This window comes from Hyla sarda, chromosome 3 (assembly GCF_029499605.1).
Source record: "Hyla sarda isolate aHylSar1 chromosome 3, aHylSar1.hap1, whole genome shotgun sequence".
Classification (NCBI taxonomy): Eukaryota; Metazoa; Chordata; class Amphibia; order Anura; family Hylidae; genus Hyla; species Hyla sarda.
In genome coordinates, this window is record NC_079191.1 from 26,098,946 (window position 1) to 26,118,918 (window position 19,973).

At 42.6% G+C, this 19,973-nt stretch overlaps 1 protein-coding gene and 1 long non-coding RNA gene across 14 annotated transcripts in view; one reads left to right on the plus strand and one right to left on the minus strand.

The window, feature by feature from the left end:
• The window catches only part of SUPT3H (SPT3 homolog, SAGA and STAGA complex component), a 565,704-nt gene that overhangs the window by 389,801 nt on the left and 155,930 nt on the right, over nt 1-19,973 (plus strand). For 12 of the 13 annotated variants that reach the window (XM_056563929.1, XM_056563931.1, XM_056563927.1 and 9 more), the window contains 2 exons: nt 5,174-5,212; nt 6,349-6,488. In XM_056563929.1, coding sequence (XP_056419904.1) covers nt 5,174-5,212; nt 6,349-6,488 — 179 coding nt within the window. The remainder of the gene's footprint in view (nt 1-5,173; nt 5,213-6,348; nt 6,489-19,973) is intronic. The other variant, XM_056563932.1, reaches the window with a different exon arrangement.
• Nucleotides 8,562-9,009, minus strand: LOC130361210 (uncharacterized). Its single transcript, XR_008890908.1, has 3 exons — nt 8,906-9,009; nt 8,735-8,809; nt 8,562-8,645 (listed from the first exon to the last, which is right to left on the minus strand). It is a non-coding gene; the product is annotated as an uncharacterized LOC130361210 (long non-coding RNA).

Consider the following 19,973-nt stretch of genomic DNA (forward strand, 5'->3'; position numbering starts at 1 on the left):
TTAAAGGGGTATTCCAGGCAAAAACTTTTTTTTTATCAATCAACTGGCTCCAGAAAGTTATACAGATTTGTGAATTACTTCTATTACAAAATCTTAATCCTTCCAATAGTTATTAGCTTCTGAAGTTGAGTTGCTGTTTTCTATCTAACTGCATTCTGATGACTCACGTCCCGGGAGCTGTGCAGTTCCTATGGGGATATTCTCCCATCATGCACAGCTCCCGGGACGTGACATCATCATTGGGCAGTTAGACAGAAAACTTCAGAAGCTAATAACTATTGGAAGGATTAAGATTTTTTAATAGAAGTAATTTACAAATCTGTAAATTTGACCGATTTGTATACATCAAACAAAGTAGACTTAAAGGGGTATTCCAGGGAAAAACTTTTTATTTATTTATTTTTATTTTTTTTATATCAACTGGCTCCAGAAAATTAAACAGATTTGTAAATTACTTCTATTAAAAAAAAAAATCTTAATCCTTCCAATAATTATCAGCTGCTGAAGTTGAGTTGTTGTTTCCTGTCTGGCAACAGCGCTCTCTGCTGACATCTCTGCTTGTCTCGGGAACTGCACAGAGTAGAAGAGGTTTGCTATGGGGATTTGCGTCTAAACTGGGCGTTTCCCGAGACACGTGTCATCAGAGAGCACTTAGACAGAAAAGAACAACTCAACTTCAGCAGCTCATAAGTACTGAAAGGATTACGATTTTTTTTTTTTGATAGAAGTAATTTACAAATCTGTTTAACTTTCCAGAGCCAGTTGATATATAAAAAAAAGTTTTTGCCTGGAATACCCCTTTAATCCAAATGTATAGTTTGGGTATCCTGCCTTATCTGGGACTGCACAATAAAAAAGAGAGCTGCCATTAACTCACCCACATTCTAATCAAAATCAAATGAGTGTATTCATTTTGTCCCAGTCTATACGGCAAAGCCAATAAGGCAGCTGCGGAAAACTAGCCCTAGTGGCCATTGTGAGAATTGGAATATTTTAGGGTTTTACGTGGATATTCTTATAAAATACTGATATAAAAATGTACGGTAAGTCCATCTACTACTGATTAGCATCCTCTGAATCTGTTCTCTAGTAGCCGATGTGTAGTCGGTAATGTTTTGTCTATGTCAGTACACGATTTACATGTGGAATGTTACGCGCTGGATAAGTGCGTTGTAATAACACTTTTGCCTTAACTAGATCTACTGTTATTCGGCAGTTTTGATGTGAAACATCAGTAGCTTTTCAGGGCTAGCCATTTTTCCTTTTCCATCTCCTGCTTTACATGGAGATTTAAAACACCTGAAATAATATGTTTCAGGAAAGAGAATTGTATTTTTGGAAGACATTATGCAGTAATTAACATAACTTAGAAGGTTTTTAAATATATGTTATTCGCACAGTTTTGACTATCTTGAAAGGAATGTTCTCATTTTTTTTTTCAGAATGTATTTTTCTTTTTCTTTTTTTATTTCTATTTCAAATGTTGCCATGTCGTCCTTAACATTTTCATATACACACTTTATTTCTTGTAATAATATATATTTATATTAAAACAAATTTAAAAAAATTAAAGAACCACAAATTAAAAAAATTAAAAATGGCTGGTCAACTCCATTTTTTCTTTAAGATGAAAACAAATAAATTATTCAGAGAGTTTAAAGGGGTACGACCATGGAAAACTTTTTTTTTTTTTTTAAATCAACTGGTGCCAGAAAGTTAAACAGATTTGTAAATCACTTCTATTAAAAAAATCTTAATCCTTCCAGTACTTTTTAGGGGCTGTATACTAAAGAGAAATCCAAAAAAGAAATGCATTTCCTGTGATGTCCTGACCACAGTGCTCTCTGCTTACCTCTGCTGTCCATTTTAGGAACTGGAGAAAATCCCCATAGCAAACATATGCTTCTCTGGACAGTTCCTAAAATGGACAGCAGAGGTCAGCAGAGAGCACTGTGGTCAGGACATCACAGGAAATGCATTTCTTTTTGGATTTCTCTTTGGTATACAGCCCCTAAAAAGTACTGGAAGGATTAAGATTTTTTAATAGAAGTGATTTACAAATCGGTTTAATTTTCTGGCACCAGTTGATTTAAAAAAAAAAAAAGTTTGCCACGGTAGTACCCCTTTAACCTGTTAAGGACGCAGGGCGTATCCATAAGCCCTGCATCCCGAGTCCTTAAGGACGCAGGGCGTATGGATACGCACGTGGGAATTCCGGTCCCCGCCGCTAGCCGGTTGGGGACTGGATCGGTATGCCTGCTGAAATCATTCAGCAGGCACCCCGGCACATCGCCCAGGGGGGTCCTGAGATCCCCCCATGTCGGCGATCGGAGAAAATCTCATGTCAATTCAGACATGCGATTTTCTCCAATTCCGGGCTGATCAGGTCTCTGGTGACCCGATCACCCAGAAAATAGGGATGATCGGAGTTGTCAGTGACAGCCCCAATCAGCCTAAGGGATAGGAGTGAGGTCGCAGTGCTGCGATCTCCTCCTATCCCCTGCCATTAGTCAGAACTGAGTTCTGACCAATGGCAGCGCAGGACAGGGGGTTGCCATGGAAACCCCCCGTTCTGCCCACCCCTGGATGTCGAGGGGATCGTGGGAAGAAGATGGAGGCCGGTACCTGCAGGAGAAGATACATGGGGACCCAGGATCTTCGCTGGAGACTGCTGGATACTGGATCAGGTAGGGAAGCGAAGGTGGGGGGGGGGATTGAAAGTGAAAGTAAAACGATCTTTATTGTGGCAAAGGAAGGCCAAAGGCTGCCTGGGCATGCTGGGAGTTGTAGTTTTGCAACATCTGGAGGGTCACAGTTTGGAAACCACTGTTACAGTGGTGCACAAATGGTAGCCCTCCAGATGTTGCCAAACTACAACTCTCAGCATGCCTGGACTGCCCAGGCATGCTGGGAGTTGTAGCTCTGTAACATCTGTCCCTTCAGATTTGCCCTTCAGATGCTCTACTTTGAAGCCCTCTAATTTTTTCAAAAAGCAAAAATATGTCCATTTTATGATGCCAACATAAAGTGGACATATTGTATTTGTGAATAAAAATAAAATGTATTTGGAATATCCATTTTCCTTACAAGCAGAGAGCTTCAAAGTTAGAAAAATTCTAAATTTTCAAAATTTTCATGAAATTTTGGGATTTTTCACCAAAAAAGGATGCAAGTAACGCCGAAAATTTACCACCAAAATAAAGTAGAATATGTCACGAAAAAACTGTCTCAGAATATTCGGTAAAAGCGTTTTCGCGTTATTAATTCGTAAAGCGACGGTGGTCTGAATTGCAAAAAAGGGCTCAGTCCTTAACCCCTTAAGGACCAAGAACGTATGAGTACGTCCTTGGTCCCGCTCCCGTGATATAACGCGGGGTCCCACGGTGACCCCGCATCATATAACGGCGGGCCCGGCGTCATTGTGAAGCCGGGACCTGCCGCTAATAGTGCGCGGCACTGATCGCGGTGCAGCGTGCTATTAACCCTTTAGCCGCGCGCTCAAAGCTGAGCCACGTGGCTAAAAGTGAAAGTAAAAAGTGCCGGTTAACTCAGTGGGCTGTTCGGGATAGCCGCGGCGAAATCGAGGCATCCCGAACAGCTTACAGGACAGCGGGAGGGGCCCCTACCTGCCTCCTCGCTGTCCGATCGCCGAATGACTGCTCAGTGCCTGAGATCCAGGCATGAGCAGTCATGCGGCAGAATCATTGATCACTGGTTTCCTATGAGAAACCAGTGATCAATGATGAAGATCAGTGTGTGCAGTGTTATAGGTCCCTATGGGATAACAATGATCAGTGTGTGCAGTGTTATAGGCCCCTATGAGAGCTATAACACTGCAAAAACAAAGTGAATAAAGATCATTTAACCCCTTCCCTATTAAAAGTTTGAATCACCCCCCTTGTCCCATAAAAAAAAAACACAGTGTAAATAAAAATAAACATATATGGTATCGCCGCGTGCGGAAATGTCCGAATTATAAAAATATATCGTTAATTATACCGCTCGGTCAATGGCGTACCTGCAAAAAAATTCCAAAGTCCAAAATAGTGCATTTTTGGTCACTTTTTATATCATGAAAAAATATGAATAAAAAGCGATCAATAAGTCCTATCAATGCAAAAATGGTACCGTTAAAAACTTCAGATCACGGCGCAAAAAATGAGCCCTCATACCGCCCCATACACGGAAAAATAAAAAAGTTATAGGGGTCAGAAAATGACAATTTTAAATGTATTAATTTTCCTGCATGGAGTTATGATTTTTTCCAGAAGTACGACAAAATCAAACCTATATAAGTAGGGTATCATTTTAATTGTATGAACCTGAATTTATTTTACCGAAAAATGTACTACGTAGAAATGGAAGCCCCCAAAAGTTACAAAATGGCGTTTTTTTTTTCAATCTTGTCTCACAATGATTTTTTTTTCCGTTTCACCGTAGATTTTTGGGCAAAATGACTGACGTCATTACAAAGTAGAATTGGTGGCACAAAAAATAAGCAATTATATGGATTTTTAGGTGCAAAATTGAAAGAGTTATGATTTTTTTAAAGGCAAGGAGCAAAAAACGAAAGTGCAAAAACGGAAAAAACCCCGATCCTTAAGGGGTTAAGGTGAAAAAGGGCTGCGTCCTTAAGGGGTTAAAGAAGACCTCCAGCGACACAAAATTTATACCCTATTTATACCCTGTCTGAACGCGGGTGGTCCGACCTCTGGGACCCCACGTGATCTTCTGTGCGGGGCCCCGACTTTGCCCCAGGAAATTACTTTTCGCGCCCAGTACGTCAACTGGTCGAAACACGCCCCCTCCATTCATCTCTATTGGAGAGGCGGAGACACATCGCTCGTGGGTCTATGCCTCTCGCAAAGAGATGAATGGAGGGGACGTGTTTCGACCAGCTGATGTTCTTGGTACTAAACGCACATTAGCAGAGCCGGGGGACCCTTTTGGGCAATCAGAGACTTATCCTCTATCCTGTGGATAGGGTTTAAATTTTGTTTCACTGGACATTGTCTTTAATGCTCAATGCATAATAGGGAACCATTCTTTTTATATTGCCCCAATGCAAAAGTGAAGCAACAGGTCCATAGTTATGGATGTTTTGATTGAATATCTCAGAAAATCTCCTAGTGCTTTGTGTCTGCAACTCCTATGCAATTATCTTTCTCCATAGTTACGTATTACAGCAGCAGCTCAGGAGGAGGAACGCATGGTGAGTGGAATGATGTGTAGGGTGGTAGTCCTTGGTAATCACCGTGTGGTCACAGTTGTCATGGTGGCTGGGATTTTTTCACCAGATCTCTCACCCTCCTTGGGCAGGCACGGTGATGTTGGGTTTGTAGTCCCCATGAGCATTCCCTGGGTGTTTGTCTCCTGGTTGGTTTAGGTTGGGGTGCCCAGTGGTTGTGATGTGATTTGCAGCCTGTTGAGGGCTTTGTTAGCATGTCATGATCATTTATTGAATTTTCTATTATGAGAAATTTGAATCTTTAACACATTTTTAACGGTGGAATTTATGAAATTGTAGATGAGAAATAGCGGGGAGGCGCTGATCATCAGGCCAATATCTCTCTTTTGGGCTGGATAATAGATTTTAATACATTAAAGGGTACCTCTCATCCAAAAAACTTTTGATATATTATAGATTAATGTATACAGAATAACTTTACAATTGCATGTTATTAAAAAATATGCTTCTTTCTATTTAATTTTCCACTTTGAAGAAATGACCACTAGGGGTCTCCCTACCAGTCCTGGCAGCAAGCATTTCAGACTCATGCTGGAGTCCTAAACACTACGAGCTGCCAGTCTGCTTTGTTCACAAAGGAGAACACTCAGAGCTGCCAGCTTACTTTGTTCACAGCCTGTTTGGCTGTGAACAAAGCAGGCTGGCAGCTCTGAGTGTTTAGGACTCCAGCATGAGTCAGAAATGCTTGCTGACAGGACTGATCGGGAAAAATACAATAGAAAGAAGCATATTTTTCATTAACATGCTATTGGAAAGTTATTCTGCATACATTAATCTAAAATATATCAAAAGTTTATTTGATGAGAGGTACCCTTTAAGCCCGATACAAATACAAATGCCTAAATATATTTTCAATTTTCGTAACCGTGTCACACATATGTGCCATTGTTTTAAGATGTAACCCAGGGTTCAAGTCCTGCGGGAACGCATGGGAACTGAGTTCCTGCACTTTTTTTTCACAGCGGGAACACCGTTCCAATTAGCAGGAGTTCTGCAGGGCCAGCCCTTGAGTGGAAATCTTGGGTGAGTGCCTGAACTTTTTATCTCCAGGACTTTACCCCTGATGTAACCTGTATCTTTTTGTCACTATTTTTGCGCAGAGAAACTGGCCGCTAACAATAATGCGAATAAACGTCAGAAACTAGCCCAGGACTTTCTGAACTCCATTGACCAGACCGGAGAGCTCCTGGCTTTGATGGAAGATGAGGAGATTGATGAAGTTAAGCAAGAACGGATGGAGGTGATATATTCTATACACATTTTTAACGATAGCATATTTACCATTCACTTTAATTATAAAACATAACTTTTATTGCCTAACGAATTTAAAAGATAACTAACACACAGTCCTCTTTAAATATAGTATCTGGAAAACAGCGGCTTTGCCGCTGTTTTCCAGATACTATATTTAAAGAGAACTGTGTGTTAGTTAAAGGGGTTAAAAGGAAAAAACTTTTATATATATATATATATATATATAAATAAATGTATATATCAACTGGCTCCAGAAAGTTAAAGGAGTAGTCCAGTAGTGAACAAGTGGTGAACAACTTATCCCCCTATCCTAAGGATAGGGGATAAGTTGCAGATCGCGGGGGGTCCGACCGCTGGGGCCCCCCGCGATCTCCTGTACGGGGCCCCGACAGCCCGCACGAAGGGGGCGTGTCGACCCCCGCACGAAGCGGCGGCCGACACGCCCCCTCAATACAACTCTATGGCAGAGCCGGAGTGCTGCCTTCGGCAATCTCCGGCTCTGCCATAGCGATGTATTGAGGGGCGTGTCAGCCGCCGCTTCGTGCGGGGGTCGACACCCGCTATCTGGCCGGAGAGCCTGGCCCCCGTACAGAGAGATCGCAGGGGGCCCCAGCGGTCGGACCCCCTGCGATCTCAAACTTATCCCCTATCCTAAGGTTTTTCACCACTGGACTACCCCTTTAAACAGATTTGTAAATTACTTCTATTAAAAAAATCTTCATCCTTTCAGTACTTATGAGCTGCTGAAGTTGAGTTGTTCTTTTCTGTCTAAGTGCTCTCTGATGACACCTGTCTCTCAGGAACCGCCCAGTTTAGAAGCAAATCCCCATAGCAAACCTCTTCTACTCTGTGCAGTTCCCGAGACAAAAGCAGAGATGTCAGCAGAGAGCACTGTTGCCAGACAGGAAACAGCAACTCAACTTCAGCAGCTGATAATTATTGGAAGGATTAAGATTTTTTTAATGGAAGTAATTTACAAATCTGTTTAATTTTCTGGAGCCAGTTAATATAAAAAAACAAATAAATAAATAAAAAGTTTTTTCCTGGAATACCCCTTTAAGTCTACTTTATTTGATGTATACAAATCGGTCAACAAGCTGACGGTTTGGAACATCAAGCAGCAGACTAATGAATGTAGCTCTGGTGTATAATCCAGGTTGCATGTACACAGTGTATGTAATGTATGTACACAGGGGGGGAGATTTATCAAAACCTGTGCAGAGGAAGAGTGGCGCAGTTACCCATAGCAACCAATCAGCTCGCTTCTTTCATTTTTAAAGAGGCCTGTGAAAAATGAAAGAAGCGATCTGATTGGTTTCTATGGGCAACTGCACCACTCTTCCTCTACACAGGTTTTGATAAATCTCCCCCAGTGACCCTACCAGCAGAACAATGAGTGCAGCTCTGGAGTTTCAGGATATAACAAGGGATCGGTACAGAATAATGAATTCTATGAATTTACATAGATTTTGTAATGAATTATATGTAACATATGAAAACACCAACATCATGAAATTATTTTGCAGCCAGAGTGTCACATGACTGTGGGCATGGAAATACATTATACTTAAAGGGGTACTCGGCACTTAGACATCTTATCCCCTATCCAAAGGATAGGGGATAAGATGCCTGATCGCTGGGGACCCCCGTGATCTTGCACGCTGCACCCTGTTAAAATCAGTCTGATTACTGTCGATCACGGGGCAGGAGCATTGTGACGTCACGGCTCCGCCCCCGTGTGATGTCACGCTCCGCCCCCTCAATGCAAGCCTATGGGAGGGGGCGTGACAGCTGTCACGCCCCCTCCCATAGACTTGCATTGAGGGGGTGGGGCGTGACATCACACTGGGGCGGAGTCGTGACGTTACGATCTTCCGTTCCCGTGGTTGGGAGCAAGAACCTCCAGCGCTGGCGGAAGCAGATACAGGTGCATGCTGCAGCGGCGAGACCCCCGCTATCAGACATCTTATCCCCTATCCTTTGGATAGGGGATAAGATGTCTAGGGGTGGAGTACCCCTTTAAGCATATATATATATATATATCAACCTACATCTTGTGTAGATACTGCCTCGTGCGTTGCAGCCTCTGGGTTGTTTCACGACGTTCCTCTAATTTCGTCTGGACTCCAATCTATTTTCAGAACTAAAGAACACCCATAAAAATTTTTTTTTACAACCCAGGAATATGTTTAAATCATTAACCATAACTTTTCTTTTTTACGTATCAATTACCTTGAAAGAGTGTGGTAATCTTGGTTTTGGATGATTGCAGATATTTTGCGTTCCACTTTGCCCGGGGCTAAAAACCTTAACGGGACGTTCAGAACAGAGGATAAACACATACTTCTGACGTCAGCACAGCTTCAACACGATATGTTTTTGTTGTGGTGTGGTTTCACTTACAAAACGTTGCGCTCCAGCCATGTGTACGAGACGTAATCTCCATGATAAAATACCACTGCATTGTTTCCGTGCTTCTTTGTAGTTTATAAAATGAGGTACTGCATAAAATAGCAATGATACAATTTGACTTATACCATGGACATACTTATTCTGAGTATTTTTAGGATCTTCATATAGATACAAAATAAAATAAAAAAAAACTTACATCCTCAAGATCTTCCATGCGTCCTAATAGTTCATTGTTTGTCTTAAAGGGGTATTCCAGGAAAAAAAACTTTTTTTCTTTTAAATATCAACTGGCTCCAGAAAGTGTAAACAGATTTGTAAATTACTTCTATTAAAAAAATCTTAATCCTTTCAATAATTATCAGCTGCTGAAGTTGAGTTATTGTTTTCTGTATGGCAACAGTGCTCTCTGCTGACATCTCTGCTTGTCTCGGGAACTGCACAGAGTAGAAGAGGTTCGCTATGGGGATTTGCTTCTAAACTGGGCGGTTCCCGAGATACGTGTCATCAGAGAACACTTGGACAGAAAAGAACAACTCAACTTCATCAGCTCATAAGTACTGAAAGGATTAAGATTTTTGTAATAGAAGTAATTTACAAATCTGTTTGCGGGGTCTCGACTGCTATTCCTAACTGCAGTCCGGAACCCCGATCCTCCACAGGTCCCCCTTCTTCCTGTGCTCACTTGCGCACTGAGGCAGTCCCGCTGGCTAGATTTAAATATTCATAAGCGTAGGCGCATCCCCAGTCATGTGAGCGCTCGTGCTTACTGAGCGCTCACGTGACGGGTGATTCATCGGCGCTTATGAATATTTAAATCTAGCCGGCGGGACTGCCTCAGTGCGGATCGGGGTTCCGGACTGCTATACCTACCTACCTGCTAGACCCCACCTCTGTCTCCTGCTCACCCGCACTATAACTCGGTGTATCAGATTATAGTGCTTGTGAACAGGTGACCATTTTCCTTTAAAGGTGTACTCCGCCCACTAGACATCTTATCCCCTACTCAAAGGATAAGGGATAAGATGTCATATCGCTGGGGTCCCGCCGCTGGGGACCCCTGCAATATAGCAAGCTGCACCCACCTGTATCTGCTTCCGGCAGCACTGGAGGTTCTGGACCACAGGAGCGGAAGATCATGCTGTCACGACTCCGCCCCCATGTGACGTCACACCCCGCCCCCTCAATGCAAATCTATGACAGCCGTCACGCCCCCTCCCATAGACTTGCATTGAGGGGCGGGGCGTGATGTCACACGGGGACTTAGCCTGAGAGCCTCCAGCGTTTCGGAAGCAGTTACAGGTGGGTGCTGCTTGCTATATTGCGGGGGTCCCCAGCGGCGGGACCCTGGCAATCTGACATCTTATCTCCTGTCCTTTGGTAGGGGAAAAGATGTCTAGGGGCAGAGTACCCCTTTAACTAGCCCCAAATTGACCACTGGACACATTCAGGAGAATGAAGTTCAGAGGTTGTTTTGGGAAAGGGAATGACACATTGTACAAACATGATGGGCATTTAAAAAATGTAAGTTCAGTTAATATCCATATATCTTATTGATCCTATGGATGGTGGCCTTACAGTATGTACAGTATACTGTGGCAGTGCAGCTGGTGGGGGGCATATTTGTGCTAGTATAGTGTAGCATTTCTGGTAACCGGGATTTGTCCAAAACACAAAGAGACCTTTCTCTGTTGGAGGAGCCTTCAGCAAGTTAATGGAGCAGCAGCCAAGCATGTGCCACTACTTTCACTGCAGGCACTAAGGCCCGTGGTTCTCTAGATCAGTGGGTTTTAACAGTCTGACCACCATAGATCAAATGCAGCGTTAACATACTCATTTTAAAAGTAATATAGGTTTTATGGGTTTAAAGGAGTAGTCCAGTGGTGACCCAGTGGTGAACAACTTATCCCCTATCCTAAGGATAGGGGATAAGTTTGAGATCGCGGGGGTCCGACCGCTGGGGCCCCCTGCGATCTCCTGTACCGAGCCCCGACAGCCCGCGGGAAGGGGGCGTGTTGACCTTCGCACGAAGCGGCGGCCGACACGCCCCCTCAATACAACTCTATGGCAGAGCCGAAGCGCTGCCTTCGGAAATCTCCGGCTCTGCCATAGAGATGTATTGAGGGGGCGTGTCGGCCGCCGCTTCGTGCGGGGGTCGACACCCGCTATCTGGCCGGATAGCCTGGCCCCCGTACAGAGAGATCGCAGGGGGCCCCAGCGGTCGGACCCCCCGCGATCTTAAACTTATCCCCTATCCTTAGGATAGGGGATAAGTTTTTCACCACTGGACTACCCCTTGAAGGACTGCCAAAAAAAAAGCCAAGCACTATTCGCCGCTAAGTTTGGCCATCCTAAAGTAGGTGAATGAAGTGAGGGCCAAGACTGTTGTTCTAATACATAAATTTGTCGGTAAATAAGAACCATTCGGCCCATCTAGTCTGCCCAATATTCTAAATACAGTGATCCCTCAACTTGGCCTCCCACAATGGCCCACAATGGCCTCAACATACAATAGTTTCAACATACAAAGGTCTTTTCTGGACCATTGTAACTTGAAGCCAAACTCAACATACAATACTAAGGACAGTACAGATCTGAAAAACATGTCGATGGCCAAAAGAACTGACCAATCAGAATGGACATTTTACTGGTAAAACACCTGTATTACTGAAGTGCATGCACTGACTGGTGTCTGGTAGCGCCCCCTACAGTATACAGGAAGGTATTACTTGTTCTGTACTACTCTTTACCTGTGCAAGGGTTAGCTTCACCTATGGACACCAGGTGAGGACGGCTCCATTACTTTTTTAGGATACTGTGTACTGTACAGGACCCTGAAGAAGCTCCTGTCCTCTACATAGACAGTGATTACAGCTCCCAGCAGATCTCTATTACTTTTATATGTAAGGATTTGCTTTATCTATATTAGTTATCTACTTATTTTTCTTTAATCCTCACTTTTTCCTATTTTTGAATGATATTTTCAGGTCTTCAGACCCAATTCCTGATATTACTGCAGAAAACTTTCCCCTCTAATGTAAAACAATGTTCTCTTGTGGTAGTTTTTCTTCTTTTAACCCCTTAAGGACGCAGGGTTCTTCCGTTTCTGCATTTTCATTTTTTCCTCATCACCTTCTAAAAATCATAACGCTTTCCATTTTGCACATAAAATTCCATATGATGGCTTATTTTTTGTGCCACCAATTCTATTTTGCAGTAACACTAGTCATTTTACAAAAATCCACGGCCAAACGGAAAAAAAATTGTGCGACAAAATTGAAGAAAAAATTTAATTTTGCAACTTTCAGGGGCTTCCGTTTCTACGTAGTACATTTTTCGGTAAAAATGACACCTTATCTTTATTCTGTAGGTCCATACGGTTAAAATGATCCCCTACTTATATAGGTTGGATATTGTCGTACTTCGGCAAAAAAATCATAACTACATGCAGGAAAATGTATATGTTAAAAATTCTCATCTTCTAACCCATATAACTTTTTTATTTTTCTGCGTACGAGCCGGTATGAGGGCTAATTTTTTGCGCCTTGTTCTGAAGTTTTTAGCGGTACCATTTTTGTATTGATCGTACTTTTTGATCGCTTTTTATACATTTTTTCATGATATAAAGAGTGACCAAAAATACGCTATTTTGGACTTTGGAATTTTTTTGCACGCACGCCATTGACCGTGCGATTTAATTAACGATATATTTTTTATAGTTCAGACATTTTCGCACGCGGCGATACCACATATGTTTATTTTTTTTTTTATTTACACAGTTTTTTTTTTATGGGAAAAGGGGGTGATTCAAACTTTTATTAGGGAAGGGGTTAAATGACCTTTGTTAACTTTTTATTTTTTACTTTTTTTTTTTTTGCAGTGTTATAGCTCCCATAGGGCCCTATAGCACTGCACACACTGATCTATTACACTGATCATTGTTATCCCATAGGGACCTATAACACTGCACACACTGATCTCTCATGCTGATCCCTGCAGAGCCATAGCTTAGCACGGATCAGTCATATAGGGGCTTTAATGCTCAAGCCTGTAGCTCAGGCTTGGAGCAATCAATCGACTATCGGATGCCGCGGAGTCAGGTAAGGAGACCTCCGCCTGCGTCCCAGCTGATCGGAACATCGCAATTTTATCGCGATGTCCCGATCACCCCGACTGAGCTGCCGGGAAGCGTTTACTTTCGTTTTCAGACGCGGCGGTCAACTTTGATTGCCGCATCTGAAGGGTTAACAGCGCGCGACACAACGATCGATGCCGCGCGCTGTTAGCCCAGGGTCCCGGCTATGATTAGCAGCCAGGACCGACCCGGTGTGATGCGGGGTCACGGCGTAACCCCGTGTTAAACACCGTGCGTAGGGCGTACAGGTACGCCCTACGTCCTTAAGGAGTTAAATATGCTCTCCTCCTGTACCGTGTTGATTCCCTTTATGTATAAAAAAAAGTCTCTATCATATCCCCTCTGTCTCTTCTTTCTTCTATACATGTTAAGGTCATTTAACCTTTCCTGGTAAGTTTTATCCTACAATCCATGTACTAGTTTAGTATCTTCTCGGAACTCTCTCTAGAGTATCTATATCCTTCTGGAGACATGGGGGGAGAGTTATCAAAACCTGTCCTGAGGAAAACTTTCCCAGTTGCCCCTAGCAACCAATCAGATTGCTTCTTTAATTTTGCAGAGGCCTTGTTAAAAATGAAAGCAGCGATCTGATTGGTTGCTATGGGCAACTGGGCAATTTTTCCTCTGGACAGGTCTTCATAAATCTCCCCCCAAGGTCTCCAGTACTGCGCACAATACTCCAAGTAAGGTCCATTTTGAGATAACTTTTTTTTTATATATATATAGTACAGTACAATATGTACTATACTATAAAGGTTCCAACCTGCCTGGTTGAATGTTTTGTCTCTTACAATTTTCCAGTTGGTTAAGGTCCTTTCAATCATGTAATGGGATCATTTTTGTCCAATTCAGGTTTCTTCTTTCTTATTCTAGATCACTAGATTTCAGAGTAATGGACTTTTAGAATGTACAAAAACAAATGGTACGTGCGGGTGATTATTTGTGATTATAGGGTAGACGTGTTTTGCAGCCTGTATTTTTATATTCAGCCTTGGCTCTCACAATTTCATGCATTTTTATATATTTTATTACCTTAGCAGCTAATCCTTTAAGTGATTTCCACTATACTTCCAACACTTGGATGTTACATTAGTATAAATCTAGTAAATGTGGATTTTAGTGCTTTAATACTTTATACAATGGCTCATTTAAGAGCCAACAAAATGCAGACTCTTTAATTAAAGCAGGATATACTTTGTGTATTTTTGGTGCCAATCGTGATTTGGTTAAAAATTCTTTGCTACTTTCTTGGCTATTTTTGAGGTGTTTGTACAAAATTCAGTTCAAGGAATGTTTCCGAAACCTCAGCAATGTAAGGTACCACATCCACTACTGTATGAAATCACACGTTGTGCTGGACAGATCGCGCAATCTGTTAAACTGAATCCACTGGTATATCCATCGCCAGTGGAAGAGTCCAAGAAAAAAAGATTGTGGTGACATTTAAGCCGTAATCACCAGCTATGTGTAGGTAACTCATTTCTTAAAGTTTACTCTCTTGTTGAAATTAAATATGTCTCAAGCTATTCTAGATTTCATGTAGTAGGAACATAAGGTACCGTATGTATTCTAGTATAAGCCGACCCGAATATAAGCCGAGGCCCCTAATTTCACCCCAAAATCCCATGCTGAGAGTTGTAGTTTTGAAACATCTGGAGGTCCACAGGTTGAAGACCACTGCGACCTTCGTCATCATGCAGACCCCCCCTTTTATTTTCTACTCACCTCCCCTCGGTGGGAAGGAAGGGTGAGCTGGTCCGGGCCATCTATGCTGCAGGGACCGTCCAGTGGGGAGGGTTAGTCGTTCCGGGCTGTCCATTTTCACCGGGAGGCCTCTTCTCTGCTCCGGGCCGTCCTCGGACTAGTGACGTTGCCTTGACGATGATGCACAGGGACGTTCATGCGCAAGTACGTCTGCTTCGCACGGACATCCCTGTGCGTTGTCGTCAAGGCAACGTCACTATGCGGGGGCCGGCCCGGAGCGGAGAAGAGGGCCTCCCGGTGAAAATGGACAGCCTAACCCTCCCCACTGGACGGTCCCTGCAGCCTTCCTTCCCACCAAGTGGAGGTGAGTAGAAAACTAAAGGGGGGTCTGGATGATGACGATGACCTCAGTGGTCGATGGCTGTCTGGGCATGCTGGGAGTTGTAGTTTTGCAAACATCTGGAGGTCCGCAGGTTGAAGACCACTGAGAAGGGATTAACAGGCGGAGCGTTCACTCTAGTATAAGCCGAGGGGGGCATTTTCAGCACGAAAAACTCGGCTTATACTCGAGTATATACGATAATCAATGAAGCGCGCACACAGCCCGCTTGGTTTAGCACTTTCTGTACCAATTTCTCTCTGTGACTTTTTGCAAACCAGGTGACAAAACATGATGAAAAAGAAATATTGGGCAGAAAAATCTTTGTCAATTCCTAGAAAACAAACCTCGGATCACCCTATTCTAAGTGCAACAGGAAAAAATTACCTTTTGGGGGAGATTTATCAATTTATTTTACTTATGGTCTAATTCACGTTTTTGTTTTAGATTTGTATATTACTTTGCACTTTTTTTTTTTTTTACTTACAATAGAAGTGATTTCTGTAGGCCACTTCACGCGCAGTGGTCACTTATTTATCATTTACAAATTTTTTAAAATATGCAAAATTAAAATGCATTGGTTGAAAAAAACTCGCAAACATAGACTGCCCTCAGTGCTGCTCTAGAAACCTGCTTTACAAAGTGAGGAATGGTGTTGTGAAGTCATTTTGTTTATTTTAGTGGACTTGCACATTTTATTCTTATTATGCGTGTGTCCGCCAAGAACCCGCAACAAGAGAGACTTTAGAAATGACCTACAAAACACTAAATCTCCCCCATAGTGTCTAGAGACTGTTCATATGCATGTGGTGGCTGTATTAGGGTATTGCGGCTCAGCCCCGCTCACCTGGTTCACACAGCCACATGGGTATGGTTGGTGCTATGTTGCCTACTGCTTGAAGATACCACCCAAGCTGCTGCTCCTTCATTGTGCTGTTTGGCAGAAATCTTGAGGTGGAATCCGTACAATCAATTATTAGTGATCTTCCCTATTGAATAAGCTATCAGGGTGATGTTAGCCATCCACCGAACGTGCTTAGGCTGCTTTCACACTATAAAAATACCTCCGTTATAGGTGTCCATCTTGAAAATCGGCCGTTAAAGGGGTACTCTGTTGCCCTGCTTCCGGAGCTCCGCTCCCCAGCATCCGGAAGTTTATTGTTCCGAACGCTGTGTGCGGGCTTCCTCTTGACGGCCGTCGCGCCCCCTTCCCATAGACTTTCGTTGAGGGGGCGGGCGTGATGTCACGAGGGGCGGCCCTGAACACAGAAGCCCGCACACAGTGTTCGGAACAATAAACTTCCGGATGCTGGGGAGCCGAGCTCCAGAAACAGGGCAGCGGAGTACCCCTTTAAACGGCCGTTAGAAAATCCCATTTTAGGCCATGGGATTTGTCTAATAGCCGTTTTAACCGTTATCGCCCATTATTAATAACGGCCGTTATTTTGTGACGGGCGATAGTAACGGGAGAAATAGTGCATGCACTATTTCTTCCGTTCATTCACCCGTTATTAATAACGGGCGATAACGGGTTAAAACGGCTATTAAAAAAATCCCATAGACTATAATGGGATTTTCTAAGGGCCATTAGGGACTTTCTAAAGGTCGTTTAACTGCCGATTTTCAAGATTCTTATGACGGACGTTTATAACGGAGGTAATTTTATAGTGTGAAGGCAGCCTTGGTCAGCCTTCAGCTATTCGTAATGACCCCCTGATTCACACACGCGCTCTAGTCAGCTGACCTTGCATGTATTCTCACTAAGGAAAGGAGACGAAGGTGCTGCCAGACACGTCCGCTGAAAGTTAAGAATGAAAGACCGCACATGCTACAACTCAACATTCCATTATTTTTGTCTCTACAACGTTTGCCAGTTGAATGCCAGCCATTTATAAAGGATCAAAATTAGGTGGGACTGACCAATGTCCATTTAATGTGCATGGGCACCTTAATATTCCAAAAATTGTTTTCAAATTCCATTTTCTTTCCAATATAAAATCCTATTCTGCTTTTCGGTTTTAGATATTGGATATGAGAGCAGCTTGTGCAAAGGGGGTTCTGGAGTCTTGTATGTAAATCTTCTAGCCTACCCTTATTACGGGGGTTTGGTCTGAACATCTGATTTTTATAGGGTCTTTATTCATGTGCGGCACTGATGAGGAGGGTTATGGTGCTTTGATGCTTTTCTTGTGAAACCACTTTGCTGATGAATGGATGTTCAGCATGAAGCCTGGTAGCTTATAACATCCTTTTCGGTGCAGCGTGCCAACTGCTAAACATGGCTGATTGAGCATAGTTGGGTTGCGATCCAACACTACATGGCAATCAGTGTGGCAACACGTTGTATATCAGACATATAATAGTAAATACTCCGTCTATACCCCCGGGGTCTGCACTTCTGTTTTTTTTTTTTTTTTTTCATCTTTTCTCCATACATTTAGGTTTAAGCTATTAGGAGAAATAATCCATAATGTGTCATTAGCAATATAAATCAAACAAAACGTCTCGGATTTGCTGAAATGGTCTTAAATCTTACTTGTGTGTCATATAAAATATAAGCGGACTGCTGAGGATCTCGGAGGGGAAAACGTCTCATTATTTCAGGGCTTGTGTTTCATTCGGAGATTTATAAACTGTGAGAGATTGCTATATAGAAACAAAAAGACATTTGTACTTTTAGAACTTTGTAATATATTGTCCGGTGCAGCCTGCAGGTCCTCGGAAAGTAGATGCCTATTTTGAAATAGTTTTGGCTCGGTAACAAAGTGTCACCAAGATCGGGAAATTCTCCACAATAAATTGACCTGTGTTGCGTTATTTGTTGTTTTTGGAATCTCTTTGGTTTAGGTCTTTAGATATGTTGTTATAATATATATGACACAAGCACATAAATAAAGTGAAAACAATAAGTCAGTTTAAGGAGAAAAACATTAGTGGTTTCTCAATGCTTCCGGCATTTCAGACCCTAAACAGTACGAGAAAGACAACGACAAGGGACCATGCATCTACTGCTGGTGGTGGGTCTAGATGGTAAAGACCCCTAGGAGATTCCTCAGAGTATCTCACATTGAAAAACATAGATTAGTGTTTTTTTTATTTATTATTTATTTAAACTCCAGTCTTCATGTATCTTAAAGGTCTTGCTTTAAGGATATCCCATAGAGAAAATAACTGTGGAAATATGTGATGTACATGACCCTTATAAGAGCCACAGTGCTGGTAGATTTGGCACAAGTTAGTTGCTGTGACTTGTTGGAGCTTTCAAGGTTGTTTTTCTCTTTTAAAGTGGTAGGCCGTAGGCAGGGGCTCACCGGTGCACACTAAATCTTCGAGGTATAAGGATTTGTTTGGCATAGATTGGTAGGTTGCTGCTACATCCACTATTGGTCACTTAAAGGGTTATTCCAGGATTTTTTTTTATTCGACTATGCTACAGGGGCTGTAAAGTTAGTGTAGTACATAATATAGTGTCTGTACCCGTGTGTGACGGTTTTCTCACAATTCTTCTGTGATTTTCCCCTCACTATTTATTTTTATAAGCATACAAAATGACTGTTGTCTCAGATTTTTCCCTGGTTACAATGTGGCCGAGACCTCACTCACTATTCAGCTGATGTCAGGGAGCCTGTCTGCTTCAATGGGTGGAGGGATTAATCTGCAACTAATGCAACAGCTGTAGGCACCCTGATTGAAAACCACAGGTCTTTTGAATGGATGCAGCTCATTTATGTTTCAATTGGTGGGGTGGCTGATGTGTGGAAGGGAGGAAAATGGAATTATGGGATTTGTAGGCAAAAAAGAAATTCAAACAGGAAATACCAGTTCACAAAAAGCTAGCCACAGTGTTATGGGAATCTCACAACATTTAGCCCCAAGAAAAGCGCAGATCCTTCCTAAGCATGTCCATTACTGTCTGCCAGGTACGTACTATAATCAACTTATGGTGGAGAACCCCTTTAACCATTGTTTCTCACCGAGTGACTATGAGCATGGAATAGCCTCCAACAGTTGTTCCAAACGCTATCATTTAGATTCGAGCTCTGTCTCAGCTTTTTTGTATCCAGGAGTCAAGCAGAGAGTATAGGATGCTTCATGTAATTTCTTCTTACAAATAGCTGAATAGTTTAAAAGCTGGATTTTTTTACGTTTTTGCAGTCCAAAGCGCAGAGCTCTGGTAAACAAGCACTTACTCAGTTATCAGCTATATCCTAACTTCAGTTTCACTTAACCCCTTAACGACGAAGGGCGTAAATGTACGTCCTGGTGACGTGGTACTTAACGCACTAGGACGTACATTTACGTCCTAAGCATAACCGCTTAGGTCCCGGCAGGTAATGGCAGACACCCGCGATCCCATGGATGTCCACCATTAACCCCTCAGATGCCGTGATCAATACAGATCACGGCATCTGCAGCATCGCGGTCACTTAAATGGATGATCGCATCGCCCGCAGCACTGCCGCAGCGATCCGATCATCCAACACGGCAGACGGAGGTCCCCTCCGCTGCCTTCTGGGAGTCTTCTGCTCTGATCGGCCTTCCTGCAGACCAGAGCAGAAGATGACCAATAACCCTGATCAGTGCTATGTCCTATACATAGCACTAAACAGGATTAGCAATCGAGTGATTGCTATAAATAGTCTCCTATGGGGACTATTAAAGTGTAAAAATAAAGTAAAAAAATAAAGTAAAAAAATATGTGAAAAACCCCCTCCCCCAATAAAAATGTAAATTGTCCCATTTTCCCTATTTCACCCCCAAAAAGTGTTAAAAAAATATTTTATCTACATATTTGGTATGCGTAAATATCTGAACTATTATAATATGTTAATGATACCGTACGG